General features: G+C 42.4%; 1 protein-coding gene across 7 annotated transcripts in view; it reads right to left on the minus strand.

Annotated features, from left to right (window-relative positions):
- The window catches only part of CADPS2 (calcium dependent secretion activator 2), a 584,713-nt gene extending 560,368 nt beyond the window's left edge, over window positions 1-24,345 (minus strand). Inside the window, exon 1 of one of the 7 annotated variants that reach the window (XM_084638323.1) lies at window positions 23,784-24,345. In XM_084638323.1, the coding sequence (XP_084494449.1) occupies window positions 23,784-24,134 (351 nt within the window). In that variant the 5' untranslated portion in view covers window positions 24,135-24,345. The remainder of the gene's footprint in view (window positions 1-23,783) is intronic. The other 6 variants (XM_084638324.1, XM_084638325.1, XM_084638326.1 and 3 more) reach the window with 6 other exon arrangements.
- Window positions 24,346-24,623: the final 278 nt, after the last annotated feature.

Here is a 24,623-nt window from a genome sequence, read left to right on the forward strand (position 1 = left end):
TACAGCTACCTAGGTTAATCATAGGGTTTTTGTTTAAATCAAGACGTTCTGATTATAGTTTAATGGATTTAAAGAATGGCAAGTGTACCTCACCCCCTTTCCACTCCCCTTCCATACTCCCTCTCAAAACTTCCTGTTAGCAGCCCCTGGTCGCTTGCTCACTGCTTTATAAAGCCCTGGCATTCTTGATAGCTCCGCCCACGACTAAGGCTCAGCCAACGAACAGAGGCTTCTAGATTTCAAGGCTTCTAGATTTCTTGTTTAGAAGCTCACAGCTTCCAACTGCCAGCCACAGCACACAGTCCTTCAAACAGACAGACAGACAAACAAGCTCAAGGTTGTTGTATTTCTTCTCTTATCCCCCACACCAGGTTGTCTAAGATTCTTCTTGTTTGTGAGAATACCTTCCCACTCCCCGACCCTGCACCTTGTGCCTATTTTTTTCAGAGGGGTGGGGGGAAGAGTTGGGAACAGAGAGCGGGAAAAGGAAAACTCCCAGCCGTTCTGATGAATGCCCCACATTTTCTTTGTCATGAGTCCATGGAAACACACTTTCCTTTTTCTCCCAATCTGCTCTGAAAGAAATTTGCCATTGTATCACTTCCAGAGATAAAGATGTGGGACTCAGACACCATTTCAGCAGAAACTTTGTGGCAATCTATTCTTCTAAACATAAATTGAGTGTTCAGCTTTAGAAAAAGGAAGTTTAGGATTTTTATGAAATTTTGAAACCTCCTCACAAACTCTTTCCATAGGTGGAGTCTCTCTTAACCTACCAATTCCTGACATCAGCAATCAAAAAGGTGTGACAGACAACAGAATGACAGAAGGCCTGTATTTTGTTGTGTATTGCAGCATCATTTACAGATTATAATGGTTTATAAACTATAATGTCTGTTTTAAAGATGTTTCTTCACTGTGCAAATAAACCAATTTTGGAAAAAGCAAACAGGAAAAAGTAGTTCGGTCATGTTCAACCCTGCCCATGGGTCACAGCAGGGTTTGAACCTTGGCTCTTCAGAGCTTCAGCACAGACCTTTATCGCTTGGGTTAAGGAGTAACTGCTAACCTCTCTACAGGCCAGCAACTTTAGAGGAAGTCAACACACACTTTGCTTTTAGGTTACACATCTATTTATTAGGCTGCAGTACAATATTGAAGATCAGGACTCCTTGGTTGTATCAATAGCCATGGGTCAGGTCTATGGAGTAGTGGTTAGATATGGGATAACCAAAGGACATAGATTTGGCACTTCAGTGTGAAAAAAGACAGCATTGCTAAGTGGATAACATTTAGGTCTACCATATTAGAGACCCACATTCTATTTCCAATTTTGCCTCAAGTGATCTGGTGCAATTTCTCTGTTTTTATTACAAATTTATTTGTAAAATGGGGGAAGGAGGCTAATACCTGACCACCTTTTACATTTGGGGTGAAAGGCCATTGTCAGTAATAAGGACTCTGAAGAGCAAGGAAAAACAAACAGCCAGCAGAGCTGAGATATGAACTCATTCTCCTGGCTCCCAGCTCAGGGCACTTTCCTACAGAGTATTTAGAAAAATAATCTCTCTCCCCCTTCATAGGGACACTGCCTGCCTTTGTGGTACCATCAGACAGACAGCATGATCCAGCAAAAATGCCAGATATTTCAAGCATATTGGATCTTGCAGACTGTCTGTCACAGGGTGGCTGGTGCCTGTGATTAAGGCACATCCAACTCACCTGTGCCACAGCAAGTGCTCCCAACTGGGCCAATTAAGAGGGCAGGGCAGCAACAGGGGACTATAAAAGGTCAGGGAGAGGCCCAGTGAGAGAGAGACTTAGTATGTCAGTCAAGAAAAGTCAGGCGATTGGAGGAGGTGATGGTGGTCATCTCTGGGGAGAGCTTCTGCCCTCCCTGGGAAGAGGGAGGAATTGGCTAGGAGCATGTATGTTTGGGACACGGGAGAGGCTGAAGGCAGCAGTAGCAGTAGAGAGAATTGAGGAACTTACCCACTGATATGTCCAGGGCTGAGAGCTGGACCCAGAGGAACAGCAAGAGGGTCAGCGAGAGTGAGGGATGCTCACCACGCAAGGATGCTCCTAGCAGAGAGGCTGTGATGGCTCCAGCTAGGAAGAGAGGGGTTATAAGGACTACAGGCACTGGAGGGGATATGGGCTATGTTTTGGGACTATTGTGACAGACTATTTGAATAACGTTTATAATAAACCAGGCCAAAGGAAGGTATTATTGTGTCAAGAGAGATGGTCTATTTCTGGGCACTCAGAAGGAGGAAAACTCAGTCAGGTGTGCCTGGCGTGCCAGGGCCTGTTACAGAAAGCATTCCAGTTGGGGCCACCCTCTGACAGTCTGATAGGTGGTGAATGAGTTATGAGATAAGAACGGCCATACTGGGTCAGACCAAAGTTCCATCTAGTCCAATATCCTGTCTTCCAACAGTGGCCCATGCCAGATGCCCCAGAGGGAATGAACAGAACAGGTAATCAAGTGATCCATCCCCTGTCGCCCATCCCCAGCTTCTGGCAAACAGAGGTTAGAGACAATAGCCATTGATGGACCTATCCTCTATGAATTTATCTAGGTCTTTTGTTGTGAAGGCCAAGATCTGTTATAGTCTTGGCCTTCACAACATCCTCTGGCAAAGAGTTCCACAGGTTGACTATTGTGTGAAGTAGTACTTCCTTTTGTTTTAAACCTGCTGCCTATTAATTTCATTTTGTGACTCCTAGTTCTTGTGTTATGAGAAGGAGTAAATAACACTTCCTTAATTACTTTCTCCACACCAGTCATGATTTTATAGACCTCCATCATATCCCCCCTTAGCTGTCTCTTTCCCAAGCTGAAAAGTCCCAGTTTTACTAATCTCACTTCATCTGGAAGCTGTTCCATACCCCTAATCATTTTTGTTGCCCTTCTCTTTGTACCTTTTCCAATACATCTTTTTTTGAGATGGGGCGACCACATCTGCACAAGATGTGGGTATAACACAGATTTATATAGACATGATATTTTCTATCTTATCTATCCATTTCCTAAAGATTCCCAACATTTTTTGACTGCCAGTGCACACTGAATGGATGTTTTCAGAGAACTATCCACAATGACTCCAAGATGTCCTTTTTGGGTGATAACAGCTAATGTAGACCACATCATTTTATAGATAGAGTAGGGATTATGTTTTCCAATGTGCATTACTTTGTATTCATCAACATTCAATTTAATCTGCCACTTTGTTGCCCAGTCACCCAGTTTTGTGAGATCCCTTTGTAGCTCTTCACAGTCTGCTTAGGACGTAACTATCTTGGGTAGTTTTGAATCATCTGCAAATTTTGCCACCTCACTCTTTACCCCTTTTTCCAGATCGTTTATGAATATGCTGAACAGTCTGGTCCCAATACAGACCCACAGGGGACACCACTATTTACCATTTATTCCTACCCTTTGTTTCCTATCTTTTAACTAGTTACTGATGAATGAGAGCATCTTCCCTTTTATCCCTTGACAACTTACTTTGCTTAAGAGCTTTTGGTGAGGGACCTTGTACGTAGATTTTTAGAAGGCCTTTGACACTATATGCACTGGATCACCCTTGTCCACATTTTTGCTGATGCCCTCAAAGATTTCTAGTAAATTGGTGAGGCATGATTTCCCTTTACAAAAACCATGTTGACTCTTCCCCAGCAAATCATGTACAGCTATGTGTCTGATAATTCTGTTCTTTACTATAGTTTCAAATAGTTTGCCCGGTACTGATGTTAGCCTTACCAGCCTGTAATTGCGGAGATCGCCTCTCGAGTCCTTTTTAAAAATTGGTGTCACATTAGCTATCCTCCAGTCATTTGGTACAGAAGTGGATTTAAATGATAGGTTACATACCACATTTAATAGTTCTGCTATTTCACATTAGAGTTCCTTCAGAACTCTTGGGTGAATACCATCTGGTCCTGGTGACTTATTACTGTTTAGTTTATCCATTTGTTCCAAAGCCTCCTCTATTGACACCTCAATCTGGGACAGTTCCTCAGATCTGTCACCTAAAAAGAATGGCTCAGGTTTGGGAATCTCCCTCACATCGTCTTCAGTGAATATCTTTGCAAATAATTCATTTAGCCTCTCCATAATGGTCTTATCACTCTTGAGTGCTCCTTTAGCACCCTGGTCATCCAGTCACCCCACTGGTAGTTTAGGGGGCTTCTTGATTCTGATATACTTAAAAAAAAATTGCTGTTACTTTTTAAGTCTTTGGCTAGCTGTTCTTCAAATTCCTTTTTGGCCTTCCTAATTATATTTTTACACTTCATTCACCAGGGTCTGTGCTCCTTTCTATTTTCCTCACTAGGATTTAACTTCCACTTCTTAAGGGATACCTTTTCGCCTCTCACTGCTTCTTTTACTTTGTTGTTTAGCCACGATAGCACTTTTTTGGTTCTCTTACTATGTTTTTTAATTCGAGGTATATCTTTAGTTTGAGCCTCTGTTATGGTATCTTTAAAAAGTTTCCAGCTTGCAGAGATTTCACTTTTGGCACTATATCTTTTAATTGCAGTATGGTTAAGACTCTGGAGAACATGGACATTGCTTTCTTGGCAGCTACCTGTACCCCAACTGTGGGCATCACTTCCACAACTATCAGAATGACAGACCTCACTCACTTTTGTGAGCTAGCTTTCCTACAGTAATAAATAATACTTAAAAAAAAAGAAAGCCCTCCCAGTTGGAAACTGGAAGGAAACATAAAACCCTTTGTAATTTCCAGAAATTGTGAGGCACTTGAATTAAAGTGTTAAGTACAGGACAGAAAGATAAGTTAAAGTCATAACAATGTTATATTTTGAACAGTTATGAAGTTGTGATGTATTACAAAGATAAAAGCAGGTCACACAAAACATGGGGAATTTCAGGGAGAAGAGATTAGAAAGACTACAGTAAACAAGTGCGGAGGTTTCATTATTTTATTATGTAAAATGTATGTATATGTACACATACAGGTTTTAAAAATGGTTAAAAATCTGGAATATTTGTAGGTTTTTTTTCAATTAATTTTCCTAATTATGGCTTTTTTTTTTACATATATTATGTGCAGAAGGCCCATTCAAACAGTGCTCAAAAATATAATAAAAATTCACAAAACATAACTCAAAAGGCATTCTATATTAAAATCTGCATGTCCTGGAAATTAAGTGGTCCTGAGGTCAATTCAATGCTTGACCCAACAGATGCTTCTTACCCTCCACTTAGAAACTTGGCAAACAATCTCTGGCAGAATGCCAGAGGAAGCTCTGGCTTATTAGAACACTCAAAACTGAACTTTTCAAGGAAGTTTAGCTGACAAAAATTACAGTCAAAGCAAGTTCACAGCAATGCTATGACTGGGTACACATTAACAATAATGCCAAAAGCTGTTGGTCTTTTGCCACAGTATCATCTAGTACTGGGCATGTTTGGGGGATATGTACGGCTGCTGAACATGAATCTAATCTCACCACTTTGTCTGGTTGAACAGGTCAAAAGAAAGCCTCTTTAGCCTGAAACTTGTAAATGGTAATTTATTAACTGATTAAAAAAAAAAAACTTTGAAGAACTCAAATTATGCCAGCCAGACAAGTGGGTATAACTTTGTCTACCAACAGATACAGATGGGAAATAAAGCAAACCTCTTATGACATCAGTTCCGAACAAAGAGCACTGGGTGATCCTTCTTAGCAGTCTTCTTAAACACTAAAAATTTTATTAAAACTAATGTTAAAAACATTATATAAAACATAGGCTGGGAAAAGCATCTGCACATCTGGGTATAGTACTTAGATTATCCTCAAATACAGTTTGTTTTTAAAGTCATATGATACATAGAGTACATAATCAGCAATAACCCAAATTTAGGTGAATAGATTTAATACTATTCACCTAAATGTTTAGATATTAGAATCCGAATACTCGGGTACATCACTCATGAAAAGTTGTACAGAGATTTGGTTGTGGAAAGCAAAATATATCAATGAGTAGAGACTGTCCCTCAGTAATTGAGAATTAGGTTGCTTGTCCATTTAGAAAATACAATCCAAGAGGAAAGTATTTGTTACTTTCCTGACTGTGCTTCTCATTGGCACTCTAGCTCATCCCTCATGGTATTGCCAATGTCCAGTGATGTGTTCTGTGTAGATGTCCCTCGACCACCTGATGGCGTCTGACACTATAAGTTGCTGCATCAGCCGAGCATTGACCAATTCCGCATTCTCTCAGCACTAGTTCGTTACTGGGGTATCATGCGCCTAAAGCACCAACTATCAGTGCATGTGTCTGGACCTGGTAACCCTTAGCTCTCAAGGTTTTGGCCAGAGGGGCATATTTCTCTACCTTTTGAGCTCAGACATCATGGAAGGCCAAAATAAAAATTAAATATAATGACTATCTAGAGTAGTGGTTCTCAAACTACTTACCATTGTAGACCGCATATACAGCTATTTATGTGCTATGTGGGCCGCATCCGCACAATATATATACTACCTGTATGGCCCAGAAGATGTCACATGGGCTGCAGTGTGTGCCATTGGGCCGCAAGCAGCCTGAGAACTACTGATCAAGAGGCATTCGTATAGCTGTGTATTTGTTTGAACGCCCAATTCATTAAACCAATGCACCTGCACCTCTCTCAACGTAGGGAGCTGCAGCAATGATGCTATGGTGTATCTGGAACACTTCACCTCCTACCCTGATGGCAGATGCTTAAAAACATGACGGGAAATTATAGGGCCCAGTAGGTGATTTTCAAATAATTCTAGCTTAGTTATACCTAATGGGCATTTCTTCAAACATGTCAAAGTAATGGAGGCCAAAGTCCATGGTACATTTAAACTTTACAATGTAAGGTGCTCCTGATTTAAAGAGAGTACAAAAATAAGCAGCTGGAAAAATTAACACCTTGTTATACAAACTTTGATAAATGCTTGGATAATAAAACACAAGAAATTTAACGCAGTTTTTCGAGGAAGGGGAAACAATCTTCAGACAGAGTACCTATTTCTTATGCTTGTTATCTTTCTAAAAGTTACATGCTTCTGAAAATAGACTCTGTCCTGGAATGCACATGACTCTCTCTCTCTCTCACCTTCCCTCCCTCCTCCACACTCCAATATTATCTGTATAACAGCTTTCTATTAACTTTTGCTTTAAATGGTGAAGCACACTAGAAAGATTTACCTTGTATCAAACAATAATTGATGCCATCATATCTCAGTGACTTTCTGAACCTATACCAGACTGAGCACTGAGTTGTATTAGTAGTTAGTAATAAAGGACTTCCTACAGTCTTCACTCAGGGCAAACACCCACTGATTTCAATAGGAGTTTGATCTCAGTAGGACTGCATGATCTGGCCTAAGCTCATAAATACAGCTTATTTTTGATTTCCAGATATTTTCTCAATCTTTGCTACTCTGAAAAACCAACCCAGGAGGAAGAGAAACTCTCCTCTATGAAGTGAAAACCTAAAATCAAGCAAGATCAGATTTAGTGGAGTAACACAGCAAGTTCCAGACCCACCCAAAACTAGTCTGCTTTTTATTTTTGTTTCTTTGTCTTGCTAGCAACTCATGTGTAAGGAGATCACAATAAAGGACCTGTCCAATATTTTAACACAATGCATATTTGATATGCCAAACAGTTCCAATAGAAAGACAATATTATGACATTTTTGTACAAGGAAACAGCCTCTGGAACCTTGCTTTGCGGCCTCTGAATATGTAATTCAAAATTAATGAAGGGATAGAGAACAACTAAGGACAAGCTGGGGGCTCTCTTGAGCAACAGCTTTCAAAATAAATATTTGGCACATGTTGCCTGGAGATGTTCATTTATACTTTTAATGAAAGCACAAAAGTCATCCCGTTATCACACAAGCAGTTAAAGGGTACATTATTTTGCAAGAGTACACTATAGTACCATAAAAACTATGTGCCTCTCCTCCCAGTCTCCCACACTCATTCTTGGGGACCTGAACTTCCATGTTGATGACCCATGCCAACCCGCACATCTCCTCTAAGGTTACCACCTCTAAGGTACAAAAAGTCCAGACATCCAAACTATTTCATGCGAAGTGTGAAACAACAAATTAAGGGAGGCAGGACTTTTAGTCACTAGGCATCTCACTAGGTCTGGAAACTGCCTCCACCTTATCCTCCTCGATTCCTGTGTTTCAGACACAGCTGGAAGGAGCTGCTGATCCCCCCACATCAAGCTCTAGCCAGGAAGTTCTAGATAGAAAAGATCCCACCATAACATGCCCCCTGTTTCCCTCCCCTCTCTGCAGCAGCTTCCCTGCCCTTTCTCCCTGAAGCACAAATCCTGCCCCAGCCTGACAGCTCCCCACCCCTCCCCAGCTGCTGGGAAACTTTTGCTCTGCTGGCTCAGTTTATCAGGCCATGGAGTCCTCGCCCTCCTCTTTATTCCTTCTGCATCCCTGGTTAAACTGTCCCATCCACCAAAAAGGGCCATCCGCTTGACTTAGTCTTCATCAAGCACTGGTCTCTCTGATCTCTTTCTTGCTGAGCTCCTCCTCTCCAACCATCACTTGGTGGTCTCATTCAGCATCACTCACCAACCCCCTACTCCTTAAGCCCTTTCACTTGTCCTTTCCATGAACCCCAGTCCATCAGCATTAACGACTTCTCGTCTGTTCTCAGCCCTCTCATCCCTACCCTCTCTTTCATTGATATGGTCGTTTATTCTCTTCATGCTTCACTCTCCTCCTCTCTTGATTCTTTTGCCTGTCTTCCCCATTGCAACCACCTGCCAACCCCCAGTTCTGGCTCAGCCCCAACATCCACTTTCTCCACTCCAGTTCTCATGCTGTGGAGCAGACCTGCTGGAAACCTTACACGCAGAGTCACCTCCTTCATTACATTCTTGCCTCCTTCTTTCAGTTCTGCCATACTCCTAGCTAAACTACCCTACAACTCCAACTTAATCTAATCCCCTGGTTGCAACCCCAGCTGCCTTTTTGACATCTTGGACCCTCCCCTCCTCCCACCTCCACTTCTTTCTCTACAGAGGATTTTGCTCATTTCCTCCAAGAGGACACTAACTAAATACAACTGCCCTTCCCTTTCCCCACCACAGATGTGGATGTTTCTTATTTACTTTACTCCTAACTCCTCCACTTGCCCCAGTGATTCCAGCCCATCTCCCTCACATCCACTCCCTCACTTTTCTCCTTAATCTCTCACTATCCTCTGGCTCTTTTCCTTTCACAATACAAGTATACTTTAGACTCTCCCACCTTAAAAACCCCAGCCTTGACCCTACTTGCCTTTCCAGCTATCACCCCACCTACCTTTCATCTCTAAGCTTATTGAAGACATTGTTTACAATCACTATCTAAAGTTCCTGTCCTCCAATTCTAGGCTAGATCCTCTCCAATCTGGCTTTCCCCACCTCCCTTCCACTCCACTGAAAACCACTCCTGTCAAAGTCTTTAATGACCTCTTCCTAGCCAAAGCTCAGAACTAATATTCCCTTATTCCCCTTGACCTGTAAGCCAATTATGAGCCCATCTATCATATAAAGAAAAGGAGTACTTGTGGCACCTTAGAGACTAAAACTCTGAAACCCGTCTGTCAAGGTTCCTTCCCCACTCTGAAATCTAGGATACAGATGTGGGGACCTGCATGAAAACTCCCTAACCTTATTTTTACCAGCTTCGGTTAAAACTTCCCCAAGGTACAAACTATTTCACCTTTTGCCCTTGGACTTTATTGCTGCCACCACCAAGTGTCTAACAGATATATAACCGAGAAAGAGCCCGCTTGGAAACATCTTTCCCCCCAGAATCCTCCCCAAACCCTACACCCCCTTTCCTGGGGAAGGCTTGATAAAAATCCTCACCAATTTGTATAGGTGAACACAGACCCAAACACTTGGATCTTAAGAACAATGAAAAAAGCAATCAGGTTCTTAAAAGAAGAATTTTAATTGAAGAAAAAAAGTAAAAGAATCACCTCTGTAAAATCAGGATGGTAAATACCTTACAGGGTAATCAGATTCAAAACACAGAGAATCCCTCTAGGCAAAACCTTAAGTTACAAAAAGACAAACACAGGAATATACATTCCATTCAGCACAGCTGTTTTATCAGCCATTTAAACAAAACAGAATCTAACGCATATCTAGCTAGATTACTTACTAAGTTCTAAGACTCCATTCCTTTTCTGTTCCCAGCAAAGGCATCACACAGACACAGAAAGCCTTTTTGTCTCTCCCACCCCCCAGCTTTGAAAATATGTTGTTTCCTCATTGGTCATTTTGGTCAGGTGCCAGCAAGGTTATCCTAGCTTCTTAACCCTTTACAGGTGAAAGGGTTTTTCCTCTGGCCAGGAGGGATTTTAAAAGGTGTTTACCCTTCCCTTCATATTTATGACACCATCATATGTAATCTCCAAGGAGATTACATAGATTCCTGGAACTCTGTCTGCTGGCAGCTCAGGGAGAGGCACGCTGTCCCTGGTAGGGAGGGGGAGCCAAGGCGGACTCAGAGTCCGCCCAGCAACCAACAGGGAGTGAGAGGCCCTCCCAGGGAGAAGCCATTTGGTAGTCAGTCTGGAGCCAGCCAGGAAAAGGGCAGAACTGGCTGTGTGGGGAGCTGGTGAGTCCCAGGCCTGCATGCTGGGTTCCCCCTGAGAACAGGCCTCTAGGGACCTGACAACAGATCTCTCAGCTGGGTTTTTTCCTTCCCCACTGATTCCCAATTTGTAGAGTTTGCTGGGAAACTTCCCAGCCAGGCTGAGTTCACCCTCCAGCTCCCTAGGTGAGACCAGTCACCACATAGTCAGCTCTGCTCTGTTTGCTAGTCCAAGGAAGCTGCCTGCTGAGTGTGTGACTGGAGGCTGGGCTAGGAGGCTACCGATTGGATGTTAGTGTAGTTGTGTAACCTACACCTTGAGCCCTGCACCCCTTTGTGGTGAGGGGAAATCCTGGGACCGACACAGCTTGATTCCTGCCTGAGGAGGATCCCTACCAGCAGAGAGCAGCCCCTCTGCAGTGACCGAGGAGTCCAGAGTCATCTTCGAACCTGAGGATCATTCATGGTGTTTGTGAGTGTACCATCGTTTAGTTAGAGAATTTATTCTGGGGACCCCCTACTCCCTGAACTGTGTCCTCAAGCCAGGGAGTAAGGATTTGAGGATTTTAAAACCTGCTGCACATTACACCGGTGGATGGATTTACCACCTTCTCCCACTTGAGTCCTTTGGGCTGTACTGAACCCAATCAGCCATGCTGCTAAACCACTGCAGAGAAGAATTTTGTGGTTATAGGTCATCAAAGGCCCCAGCAAAGTACGCATACCAACAGGACAGTAATTTTACATTTGCTACATCAAGTCATGGGTATTTGCAGCATGGGCACCAGTGACCCTAAAAATAGTGTTTTACCCTGTTATGTTGTATTTGTCTCCTGTTTAATAATAATTGTGTTGAATATATTTTTATGTGTTATTTCTTGGAAGTCTCCAACTATCTGGCAAGTAAGTGGGGATTACTCTGTAGTTAGAATTTTCCGCCCAAGCTGCCCTGGTGACCCTGCCAGGAAGGAGCGAGGGGGGTGGAGGCACCGCCAAATAATTTCCTAGGTAAAAAAGAAAAGATACACCCCGCGGAGTGGGTGGCGGGATCCAAAAGAACCCAGACCTGTCCATCAAAACCTGTAAGCGGATTGGCATTAAAGGAGGTAACCAGGTGGAGAGGGGGCGCTACACATATCTATCATATCTTCTTCTTGAAATCTCATCCTCCCTTGACTTCTGTGACTCTGTCCTTTCTTGGTTCTCCTCCTTCCTCTCTAATGACTCCTTAGGATCCTCCTTATACCCCCTCCCACTTTCAGTGGTGTTTCACATGGCTCTATCCTGGGTCCCCTTCTGTTTCCTCTCTCTGGTAATTTTATCCATAAGCACAAATTTAACTACCGTATCTATAAAAAGAAACTCTGAAACCTACCATATCTATGCTGATGAAACACAGATCTACCTCTGTACTCTAGAACGGTCTTTCTGTCCAAATTAAAATCTCGGCTTATCTCCCTTACATCTAGTTCAGGGGTGGGCAAGCTACAGCCTGCAGGCCATGTTTAGCATGTCAGATGTTTCAGTCTGGCCCTCGAGCTCCTACTAGGGAGCGGGGTCTGGGGCTTATTCCACTCTGGCAGGGGACTTGCCCTGCTTCGTGCATGACATGGCTCCGTGCGGCTCCCGGACACAGCAACACGTCCCTCCTCCAGCTCCTACGCATAGGGGCAGTCAGGGGACTCCGCACCTGCCCCGCCCCATTGGCCAATAGAATACGCAGGGGCGGCAGCTGCGGATGGGGCAGCGCACAGCACCACCTGGCCGCGCCTCAGCGTAGGAGCCAGAGGGGGGACATGCCGCTGCTTCTGGGAGCTGCTTGAGGTAAGTGCCCCCCAGAACCTGCACCTCTGACCTCCTCTCACGCCCCAACCCCCTGCCCCAGCCCTGATCCCCTTCCCGCCCTCCAAACCCCTCAGTCCCAGCCCGAAGCACCCTCCTGCATCCTACACTCCTAATCCTCAGTCCCACCCCAGAGCCCGCACCCCCAGCCGGAACTCTCACCCCAACCCCAATTTCGTGAGCATTCATGGCCCGCCATACAATTTCCATACCCAGATGTGGCCCTTGGGCCAAAAGTTTGACCACCCCTGATCTAGTGGATGTCTAGCCATCAGCTCAAGTTCAACATGACTAAAACTAATCTTTCCACCCAGGCCCACCTCTCTCCTCCTTTCTTGATCACTGAGCACAACACAAGAATCTGCCTATCACTCAGGCCCACAACTTGGGCATTATCTTCAACTCAGATATCTCTCTAGTCTAGAGCCTCACATCCAGGCTAGGTCCAAATCTTGCAGATTTTGTCTGCATAACATCTTTAAAACATGACTTTTCCTATCCATTCACACAGCTAAAACTTTAATCCAGGCTGTCATCTCAAATCTCAATTATTGCTACATCCTTCTCTGTGGCCTTGATAAATGCAACCTTGCCCTGTTCATACCCATTCAGAATAGTGCTGCTAGGATCATTTTCCTAACCCATCACTTTGACCATGTCAGCCTTTGGATCCCTATCTGTTTCCCCATTCTCTAGGACATCAAGCAAATTGCTTGTCTTCACTTTCAAGGCCTTTCATGACCTATGCCCACCCTACTTATCTCTTAATCACCATAATGATAAAGGTTTATTACTGTACTCATTGATCTCACTTTTTTGGAAAGGGAATGTCATGGAGTCTGATTAAAATTCCATTGGCTTTAATGGAAAGACTCCCAAATACAGACAATAAATTTTCAAGAAAAAAAGATGCAAACAAAATAGTGCAAAAGGTTTTGCACAATTGCCCTTCTGATTTTTTTTAAACCAACACATTATTTATTACAAACTTACAACTGAGTAAATATAGTTTTGTTTCTCATACCCCCTCCAACAAATTCTCATTGTGGCCCCAATTCAGCAAAGCACTTAAACATCTTCTTGGACTTACATGCTTAAAGTTAAGCATTCACTTATTCTGTGCTGAACTGGGTCTCTTACAGTTATAACACAAATAGCAGAACTTAAAATTGCCGGGAGTATGTAATAAGCTCTTTCAGGCAAGTGCTATCAACTTCAACAGAATCTAAAAATCTCTATTTTTTTTAAGCCTCTAGCCCTTATGACTAACAACCTTCGAACTGTGAACTTGGGCATAAACTGATGCAATGTGTTGTACTGCAAGCAACTCTACTGCCTCTGATGCACCTCACACTTCTCCCCAAACTGTATCAGAGAGGAAACTGACAAGAGTCCTGTCCTTTTTCCACAGCTGTTGTTCAGGACACTGTGGGAACAAGTAAGAATGACAAGAATTTGGTCAATTTCAATATGCTTTTAGCATTTCCAGGCAGAAGCAGGCGCTAGTCCCCAAAACACACCAAGGTCAGGGTAGTTCAGCACAGACACCTTCCCACAATAGCCAGAAAACCCAGGTAAGGTTGGAGTAGTAGACTCAAGCCCATCACAGCAACCAAGAGACTTTGGGAAGGGTCACATTGCAAAGACTCCTCCCACATTCCCTTCTAGCAACAGGAGACTATATGGGAACCAGAGAGTGAGGAGAGAGAATACTCTTTTCTCTCCCAGAAGCCAGAGCTGGGCAGAGGGCTAAAAATCCATTAGACACACGAGCCTGAGCTTCATATTAATGAATAATAGAGTTCCATAACAGAGTCAAAGGACAGCATCCAGCACCCTCCCTCTGTTCTATTAAGATGAGCTATATATAATTAGCCTCTTACTCCATCTTTTCATGTTTTGTGTGTGTGTGTGTGTATATATATATATCTTCTTACTGTATGTTCCATTCTATGCATCCGACAAAGTGGGCTGTAGCCCACGAAAGCTTATGCTCTAATAAATTTGTTAGTCTCTAAGGTGCCACAAGTACTCCTTTTCTTTTTGCAGATACAGACCAACACGGCTGCTACTCTGAAATATATACTACTGTAATCTCTAATGCGCTTTAACGTAGCACTGTTTCAGGCAGCACTATGTTAAAGCACACCAGGAAATATTTAGTGCACACCACCAGGGCCTACATCAACAAATTAATGAGCAACACGTTAATATGCTTTAGAAATCACCCTCCGTAGTCCGCATTACTGCTCTGTGTAGACAAGCCCTTAGATACAAGTTTACTGGATAAACAATTTTAATTTTTTCTGTATTGTGGGTGCTTTATCAGCATTTATCAGTTAAAACCAAAAATCAGAACCTTAAGTACGATCATCTATTATGGAAGAACGGAGTGAAATCAGGAAGGGAAAAAAGACATACCAAAAGCCAGGAAGATGGAGGGATGACTGGCTAGTATTCACCAAAATATATTAGTCACAATTTTTTTTTTAAGAGCTAGTCAAATGTTATTCAGCTAATATAACATTCAATAAATACAAGTGAAATTAGTCAAATGACATTCAACAAATGGATTTTTGCTGCACTGGTTGACAACAGTCTACAACTAAATACAGTACACAAATGTTTTAGTTGTTTAAATTGCAAGAGGTTGGATGGAGTGGGAGTGGTTGTGTCATAGCAGGTATTTCCCGCCCCATCCCCCAACACATTTTAAGTCCTGTCAAAGAACACTGGATGGAAGTGGGTGAGGAGAACAGAACACAGCACCCATGCTTCCCCAGGCATCAGGTAGCTTGCTGTGGCAGGAAAGAAAGCACGCACACCCACATACAAAATAATGGAAGGGCAGGAATAACTTTCTGAATATGGGAAAAGAGCAAAGCAGCTAGCCAATTCCCTCCCAGTAGCCCTGCAGAGATTGTGACAGTTACTGGGCTCCCCATGCTGTCTTCCTGACAGTGCTCTGATCAGCCACCTGTAGAGAACCTGTGAAGTTCTCTTCCCTCCTCTCCCCACCACCCCAGCCCCGCTCAGAACAGAGTGTTAGGCAAAGCAAACAGAGCTGATGAGATTTATCCCAAAACAGGGGTGGGGTAAACAAAAAACACAAAGGTATTATTCAACATAAAAAGGCAGAAATTGGCCAAAATAAAAAGCTTGCAATCATGCAAGTAAAACATACAGTTGTTGCCAATCTTCCAGCTAGCCAGGACTACCACTCTGAATCTGATAAGGCAAATACATTGCTTAGGTTTCAGCACCTTAGACTATTATACACAGTCTAGAAATCATAAAAATATAACACCAAAATCAAACTCAAGATTTATCAGAGCTGAGTACTTTCAACACTACTTTATAGGGCAGAATGCTGGGAAATGACAAAATACAACATGTCCAAACTGTCTTTATTTCATACAATCTGCCTCAGAAAAATTCTTCTGGGTCAAAAGATATGAAGGATGTCAAACCTAGACTTATTCACATAGTGCAGCCAAGAAAAATATGAGCACCATCATTACCAGGAGGCGCTGAAGATGGATTGGCCATCTGCTTCGGATGGAAATTGATTCCATCACCAGAGTAGCAAAAAGATGGACACCTGAAAGCAAGCGAAAATGAGGTTGCCCAAAAACATGGCGAAGAACTGAGGAAGCTGAGCTGAAAAACCTGGGACACCACTGAAAGACTGGGGAACCATTGAAAGACTTGCCAGAAACATAGAGGAGTGGAGAAGCTTCGTTGCTGCCTTAAACGCCAGAGGCCTAATGAGTACTAACTAACTAGACTATTATAAACTTTTGACTAAGGCACATCTGGTTGAGGCTGAGTTGGATAAACAAGACAGCAGTTTTAACTGACAGTTTAACTGCTTTAATCACCATTCTCTGAAATAGTGCTGGACACTGCTTGTCACTGGCTTCACTTGCTATAAAACAGCTTTCAATATTTCTTCAACCTCAGCCATGGCCAACATCCATCACCCTCAATGGGTAATTTTACTAGCACAGACAAGTCTAAGGTAAAAAAAAAAAATCTAAAACCCCAAAGCCTTTTCTGATGGACAAAAAGGGTGAATTTTTCAATAATGTTAGCAGAACACAATTGAATAGCCTTTTAAACACATGTGAAGCTCTGTTAGCCCACATCTTGGGCATTCAAAGGGCTTATCAAATCATGGCATGCTAACTGGATATATGTATGATAACTGAAAGTAAAACAAACACTTTGCCCATCAAGACAGGGCCTTAGGTTGCTTGTAAAGGATAAGCCTGAGTTTCATCAGAAAAAAAAAAAAAAAAGACATGGTAGAAAATCATTTTAAGAGCTGTAATTTGGGAGTGTTAGCTCTCCTTGAGGGTATGGGGGGGAGAAGATCAATGTTCCATTTTACCTCTCTTGATAGAAACCATTTCTGATTAAGTTTGATCTGCCTTGGCAGGGAGTGTGAGAATTCTTTGCAATGTACTACTTCTTCTGAAATACCCCTGGAATCTTCATCAGAATTGGCTTTGTGGGGTACTTCCACATTTACCTTTACTTTGGTCAGACCATCATATGAAGGAGTCCCAGAAGCATCCAGGAGATAGTTTGTAACAGGGGAAGAAAAAAACAGATGTATTTCCAGATATTGCTTGGGCAAAACAGGCCGAAAAGAAATATGACAATACAGTGTGTTCCCTGGGGATGGACACAATGGTTTTGTTTCTTGCTAAATTTTTCCTGATAGTTGCTTGGAGGTTTTTATTATTATAACTTATGATCAACTTTTCTACCATTGATAAAATCCTAGAAAAATGAAAAAACAGGCAAAAGGAAGCTAGTAGGATTCATATGAAAATGAATTATTGAATTCCATTATTCTCAGCTTTGAATGGTAATGTTTCTGATGTACTCATTTGTGGGTTTGTTTGGTTATACCCCACCCTCCTATTTGCAAGTGAAAAATAGGAAATGTCAGTCATTTATTACTTGAAATAGTTTTCTTTTTGCTTCTTCTGATTCAGATGTTAGACCGATTTAGTTCTGGTTTTAGTTTTAGTGTCCATTCTTTATAATCAGTTAAAGGCATAGTTTAATTAAATCTTGGTGTTATATGACTTCATATCATGCTTAGAAATATTTCTCTTTTGGTAGGTTTTTTATTGATTTATTTTTCAATTCTTCCCCCATTCTTGGATTTCTACTGTATGTACATATTAAAGTAAAATTATAAATATGGAAGAAAAAAGCAGTGGTTTGATATCCTTTCAGGCACTGAATTGTCATCCTCCATTTACTTAGGAACCCTCCTCCTGATGTGTCACTCAGATAGAGAGCATTCCTCTGGCATATAGTCCATGAATAAAACTGAGCACTATAATTGTCACAACCTTTCACCACTCAAGTAGTTCAGAATGTAATCCTCAGGGCACAATCTAATCCCCTAACTCACTGAGTGTGCATGTTCACAAACAAAATTCTTTCTAGAGTGAAAACAGTTTACAGAACAATCCATTTCTGTTTACACGCTTTACTCTATGAGCTTTCCAAATATAAATTGAATCAGCTGTATTTTGGAGGGTGGGGGTGAGAAGAAAGACACCAGCATACACTTCATTGGATTCTCAGGAACAAAGAACAAAATCACAACTTGTTTTAGACCAGGCTTTATTGCTCATAGAAAATAGAATGCCACCCTCAGTACACTTATGTACACTGGTGACATTAACATTCCAAGACATCTGGAGAAGCATGTTGTTGAACGTTCGCACAATATCCACTGGAATGATGGTCTTCTGGTTAAGGCACTGCATTGATACTCAGGAGGCCTAGATTCAACTCTGACTCTGCTGAAGACTTAGTGTGTCAACTTGAGAAAAATAACTTAGTCTCTCTGTTCTTCAGTTCCACATCTGTAAAGTGAAGGTAATAACCCTACCCTCTCTCAAAGGGGAGTATAAATCCACAAATACTTGAAGATGCTTTGATGCTACAACGGTGTTAAGTACGATGACAGACAACAATGTATTGCAGCAACCACCGCTGCATCTTTTCATTATTTCATTTCCTCTTCCACAATAAACGTGGATCTACCCTGGAAGTTTACGTGGAAGGTTTTTCATCACTCAGCATGTATATTCCCATGACAAAATATCTACGGAGCCCAGAAGGGTGTTCCCCTGCCCTGATCCCTTGAGGACTTCCTACCTGTCTGTGCTAGATAGCCTCCAATTTAATGCTTAAGCCATTTCAGCACATTTGACCATTGTTTTAACTTTTGTCTCAAGCAAAAGAAAAGTCAATAAAAGGATAGGGTGGCAGGATTCCACCTTGGGTCAGATTTCACACATTTTTAGTTATGCATAATCCTGTAGATTAATTTTAATGTCTATTTAGCAACTATTTTTCTTACATATCTTGTGCTTAAATAAAATTAAGGGATGAAATTACAGTAATTTATAGTCAAAAGCAGGTTACTGGATTAAGTGAACAACTAATCTGAGCCAATATGGAAATTCTTGTATAAAATACTCTAATACTTGTTTTTATTTCTTGTTTTCTGAGCTTCAGAAATGAGCTGGATACTTTTCTTATAATATAAGGGGAAAGTAGAGTAAATGCTAAAATCACAGTTAAAAAACGTTTGAATTCATTAATACAACTCAGCCTATAAAATTAAGCATTGAGGTCTCAGGTTATCATAGAGATCAATGCATTGGTTTTAAAAAAAATAAGCCAACTCCTCACAGATATTGTTTCTGTTCAGACTGAGGTTGTAGTTTAATATGTGGTTTCAATCACATTCCCTACTGGATAATATATTCCACGTAACAAAAAGCAGCAGTCTGGCACATCTTGCAGTATTTGTTCAGCAACATATGAATACTGAATTAGCAGAAAAAAAATAAATGATCAAAGCCTAATAAACTAAAAAGAGGTTAGATAAATTATCAGCAAGACTGCTAGAAGTCTGCAAGCAAAAACATCACTGATAATGCACAGCATCAAGAGATCTGGTCTTTGGGAAGACTGAGATGGTGCTGGAATTTTGAGTTTTTCCACATGTAGGTCACTATTTCAAATCCTTCCCAATCATTAGTGACCACCAGTGGACACCACATGAACTATTTAGTGGTCTGTGTCAAACGACCCAATGAGGTGGTCTCAGTCCAGTTCCCTGCGAACAGGACCACAGAAATTATAATTACAAGTAACACTAAACGTCTGTATAACAGAGTTCAAGGATTAAATAAATGTGAATAAGAGACTTTAACCCTTAGATGTGGTAGGGCGGAAGGCCGATCTTGCAGTTGAGGAACTGTACTGGGACTTGAAAAATCTTGGTTCATTTTTCAACCGCACCACAGATTTCCTGTTTCACCTTAGGCATGTCACTTAGATGGTCTGTGCCCATTTGTAAAATGGGCACGATACCTATTTTGATTACAATTGTTCCTTCTAACCTTAAAATAATCTATGAATCTCTTAGTCAGGGCTGAGGCACATTGGCAGGATCTTGCATACTCGCTACCCAGAACATACCAGTTGTGGAGCTTTGCATAAGCATGATGTTCACTTTTTAAAATGTTTTTTGATTTCAGATACCCCATTATTTAAGATCTATGAGGCCAGAAGTCAGAATATCCTCCAAATGTGACAAGGGAACGTGAGACAGAGCCACGCATCTGGAAGTGAAGCTTCCTGAGACAACTTACCTTAAAGAGATTACTTAACGCATTATGGAGAATGTTATAGAATGGGTAGGAAGAAGGTATAGGGGGGTAGAGAAAGAGTAAGGTAAGCAAACCCCTACCTATTGTTAACAAGTATGGGTAATTAGTTTGTGTACCAGGAGGAGAAACGAACACATACAGCAGGAACTGTCTATAGTAGCTGGCCTCACGCATAAAAAAGCAGCCCAATTTACTATATAATCTAAATAATAAAATATGTAGTAGATCAATGAAATTTTCATATAGGTTATCCAATACTCTGTTTTTAAAATAACATTCCTAGTTGTCTAGTGGCTCTGATTAATATACGAGTTATCAATATCCAAAGAGTTCAAGAAGATGTTTAATTGTCAAGTGCACAAATAACTAAACATTTTGTGGGCAAGAAATAAAATCTAAGAAAATCATCAAGATATAGCTAAATAATCTTTGAGTAGTTATTATATGAAAAGAGTAAAGTTTATACATATGAAGTTTTAAAAAGCTAATTTTGAAATAGACAAAAATTCAGATTATTTCAAATTATGGGTTTTGTTTGTGGCAGGGTCTAGGACTTTCATATTTGGAAAACACCTAGAACACTGTAGTTCCTACTGCAATCTAAGTAATGAATGATAAATTAAATGAATGATTTAAGTAGATTTGCAATTTGAAATTACAGAGTGTATGGCTAAACCTGAAATTCGTCCCTGGTACAAAGCGGGATATTGCTTTCTGTTACCTTCCCGACAGCACTATAAATGATCACGAGGCATGTACTGAAAACAGGTGTGTTTACACTTCAGACAATTCCTGCTAAATAAAACATTCTAGCTGAGCAGCTGACGCCTAACAGATCTACAGTATTTTTAAGAACGTTACTTTTACTAGATTATTACAACAACAACAGCTGATAGTTGCTTACTTCTAACAGTTATGGACACTGAAAAATGACATGTTTTTCTTTCTTACTAGGTTTTTCAGCCTGATTAAAAACATAAAACATCATTCTAGTTCCACAGTTAAATTCTTAAAGCAAATGAAAATTTGTCCCATTTTAACGACTGAATGTCACGTGTCACTTAGAAGTGAAAATTGCAGGTAGTGGCATTTGATTTGAGAGGAGATGTCAGTTTGGGTGATTTACAGGTCAATGGCTAATCATTAATTGAGCAAGTGTCACACTTTTACACTGGTTGCAACACCAATAAGTGCCCTATACTGACCTCAGAAATCCTCCAGATCCTCTTTCACACACCTTTATTAACACCATGTACATGGTACTACCTTGGATCATTACCATGAAAATACTTAGTGAATTTAAGGGTTGTAGCCAATAGCAACAGCTGGGTGCTTAGCATTTTGGAAAAATCAGGCCACTTATTTAGGTCCTAAATATGGATTTAGGAGCCTAACTTTAGGCACTTGTTTTTGAAAAATCTTGACCATGGGTTTCTCTGTTTAAATAAGTAAAATGTAATAAAAGAACTACTACAATATGTTGTTTTGTTGTTGCTGTTACTATCTTCACATTACGTTCGTGCCTACTGGATTTTTGTGACAATCTGCCATCACCTATATCAGTCACATTCATGCTGGCACCCTACATGTCCCTAAAACAGTAAACACTTTAACAGTTTACTAGTCTTCACAGCAACAAACCAAGTGTAATTCAAACCATTTTGTGAATTAAAAATAAATACATTCTGAAATATATGAAGATTTGAATCTATGTAAAAGTCAATACCCAGACAATTTTCTTTCCCAATAGCCCTTACATACTCAAAAAGATCAAGAGTCAGAATCAAAAGTATTCTGTCTGGAGATTGAATTTAAAAAGATTCTCTGCATTTGCCACTAGAGAAGTCATTAATAGGAGTTTGTTTAGTATCTTTCTAGAAACTGATTATGTGATATTTACAGAACCAAGCACAAAATGAAAAGATTTCAAATTTTAAAATAAACTTTTCAGTAACTGAGTATTTTTGAGCTCCTGAAAAATCTAAAAGCATAGAGTAACACACTCTCTTGGGAGCCTGCCCCAAATATATTGCACAGCAAATGAAACTTTGCCTTTTATTAAAGGTAGAGCAAACAACCGCATGTTATTGGTTCTCTGAGTTGTTAAGACACTGTTTCTCCTTATCTTGAGTCTGCATTTAGTAATAATCACTGAAACAAAATAGCCAGATTGTCTCATTCACCAAACAATTCTCCTTTGTATTAGATCCGTGATTTATCTTTAGATGTATTTGGTCAGAACATTATTTTTTGCATGAAAAACCTTTCAGAGTTTAATGTCATTGTCACATCTGTTTTGCCTCTCAAAGGAGGACATCTATCATACCCTGCTGAATTAGTACTTCTAACAAGTCTTCCATTATTAGTTTTTTTTCTGTAAAATGATTCTATATGCCCACATTTGACAATGCAGGTGTATTTAACTGTCACCCTGAAAACTTAGAATTTGTAAAGAAATTTTCTTCTGCTCGTTTCTACACGCCACTAGTGCCATGCTGCTTTTAAAAATGCACTGTGGAACCTACTTTAGTGACAGGTTTCAGAGTGGCAGCCGTGTTAGTCTGTATTCGCAAAAAGAAAAGGAGGACTTGTGGCACCTTAGAGACTAAAATTTATTGAGCATAAGCTTTTGTGAGCTATAGCTCACTTCTTCATCAGATGCTCCACTGAATGCATCTGATGAAGTGAGCTGTAGCTCACGAAAGCTTATGCTCAAATAAATTTGTTACTCCCAAAAGTAGAAAGAAAAGGAGGACTTGTGACACCTCAGAGACTAACAAATTTACTTGAGCATAAGCTTTTGTGAGCTACAGCTCACTTCATCAGATGCATTCAGTGGAGCATCCGATGAAGTGAGCTATAGCTCACAAAAGCTTATGCTCAAGTAAATTTGTTAGTCTCTAAGGTGCCACAAGTCCTCCTTTTCTTTCTACTTTTGGGAGTATCTGCTGCAAAGATAATCCTATTAACATGGACATAAAATACAAGAAATTGATTCCCTTTGCAGAAACATCTGTGAAAATCAATCACTCTGTTGAACGACTGCATTTTCTTCCTCCCAAACGTTTGGAGGCTCATTAAACAAACGCCTATTAAAGAGATACCTGTTGAAGGAACCAGAGATGTGCCCAGCCTAGAATATGGTAGTGTCTGAACAGGCTTCTCTATGCTCTGCTAGTGAGCTGGAAATTACTCTCAGCAGTGCGGTGTGACCAACTGACACAAAAACACTTCACTACTGAACCGATCAATGCAGAGACGCGGATGAAAGGTGGGCAGCCGACGGCCCACAATCCCGGTCTCGGGCGTGCTCAGAAGAAGTTACGGGCGCTGTAATACTTTATGGCACTTCAGAGACGTGTAGCGGGATCCCGGGGATTGCACCCGGACTGAGCAGGCACGCCGGGCTCAGGCTGCAGGCGCCGATCAGCTGCCGCTGCTGCTGCCACCGAGATAGGGGTCGCATTGCAGAAAACAAACCCAAAGCTCGCGGACCATGAAGCGCAGACAGAGCAGGGGCGGAGCGGGCAGTGCCCAGCGGCCAGGCAGGAAGTGGGAAAGGGTGGGGTGGAGGGGAGGGCGGCTGGTGGGACCGGTGCCTGAGGCGACTCACCTTCTGCTGCCTCCGGGCCATGTCCGTGGGCTGCTTGGCGTTGAACGGGTACGCGATGCACCTCACGATGAACACATACAGCTGCAGCCGGAGCCGCTTCTCCCTCTCCTCTTTCTGCAGCCTCTCCCGCTCCTCCCTGCCCTCGCTCAGCACCGAAGGGCTGGGGCTCGCCGGTCTGGCGGGGCCGCTGCCCTGGCGCCCCGGCTCCCTCGCGCGGGGCTCCCGGGTGGGAGCCGGCAGGGCTCGCGGCAAGCTGCCGCTGCAGCCCCCGGCCGCCGCCACCAGCACCTCCCGCCTCTCCTCTTCCAGCACCTCGTCGGACTCCTCTTCGCTGGAGGACGGGTCCAGCATGGTGCCTGCGGGCGCGGAGCGAAAGGGAAAGCGGCGCGCACCTTTCCGGACACGTCGAGTTTTACTCCCCGACCAGTTCCCACCGCCGCCGCCGCCGCCAGGGAGGGGGCGGGGCCTGGGAAGGGGGTCGAGCTTGGGTTGCCTTGGGAATTGCTCCGGCCGGCTCCTATCAGAGCCCCGGCCAGCCTGTCACTTCTCCCCGAGCGACGGGGGCAGGCTCCGCCCGCCGGCGCCACGGCGCGCCGGTGGGGAACCTGGAGCGCCCACAACAAGCACCACGTGGAACGGAATGTTAATGGGGCTCGGCGCGCTCCGCTCCGGCCTCCCCTCCGCGCTAGCCCGGAGCGCCGCTGCCTGCCGCCCGCCCGCCCGCCCCCTCCCTCCCTCCCTGGCCCGCCCAAGCGCTGTCTGGCTCCCGCTGGGAAACCAAGACAGAGGAAAGCTGCCGCCACCTAGGTCCCGCCGCTCCGGTTGCGCCACGAAAAACCC

Source organism: Lepidochelys olivacea (genome assembly GCF_965140295.1).
Source record: "Lepidochelys olivacea isolate rLepOli2 genome assembly, chromosome: 1".
Classification (NCBI taxonomy): Eukaryota; Metazoa; Chordata; order Testudines; family Cheloniidae; genus Lepidochelys; species Lepidochelys olivacea.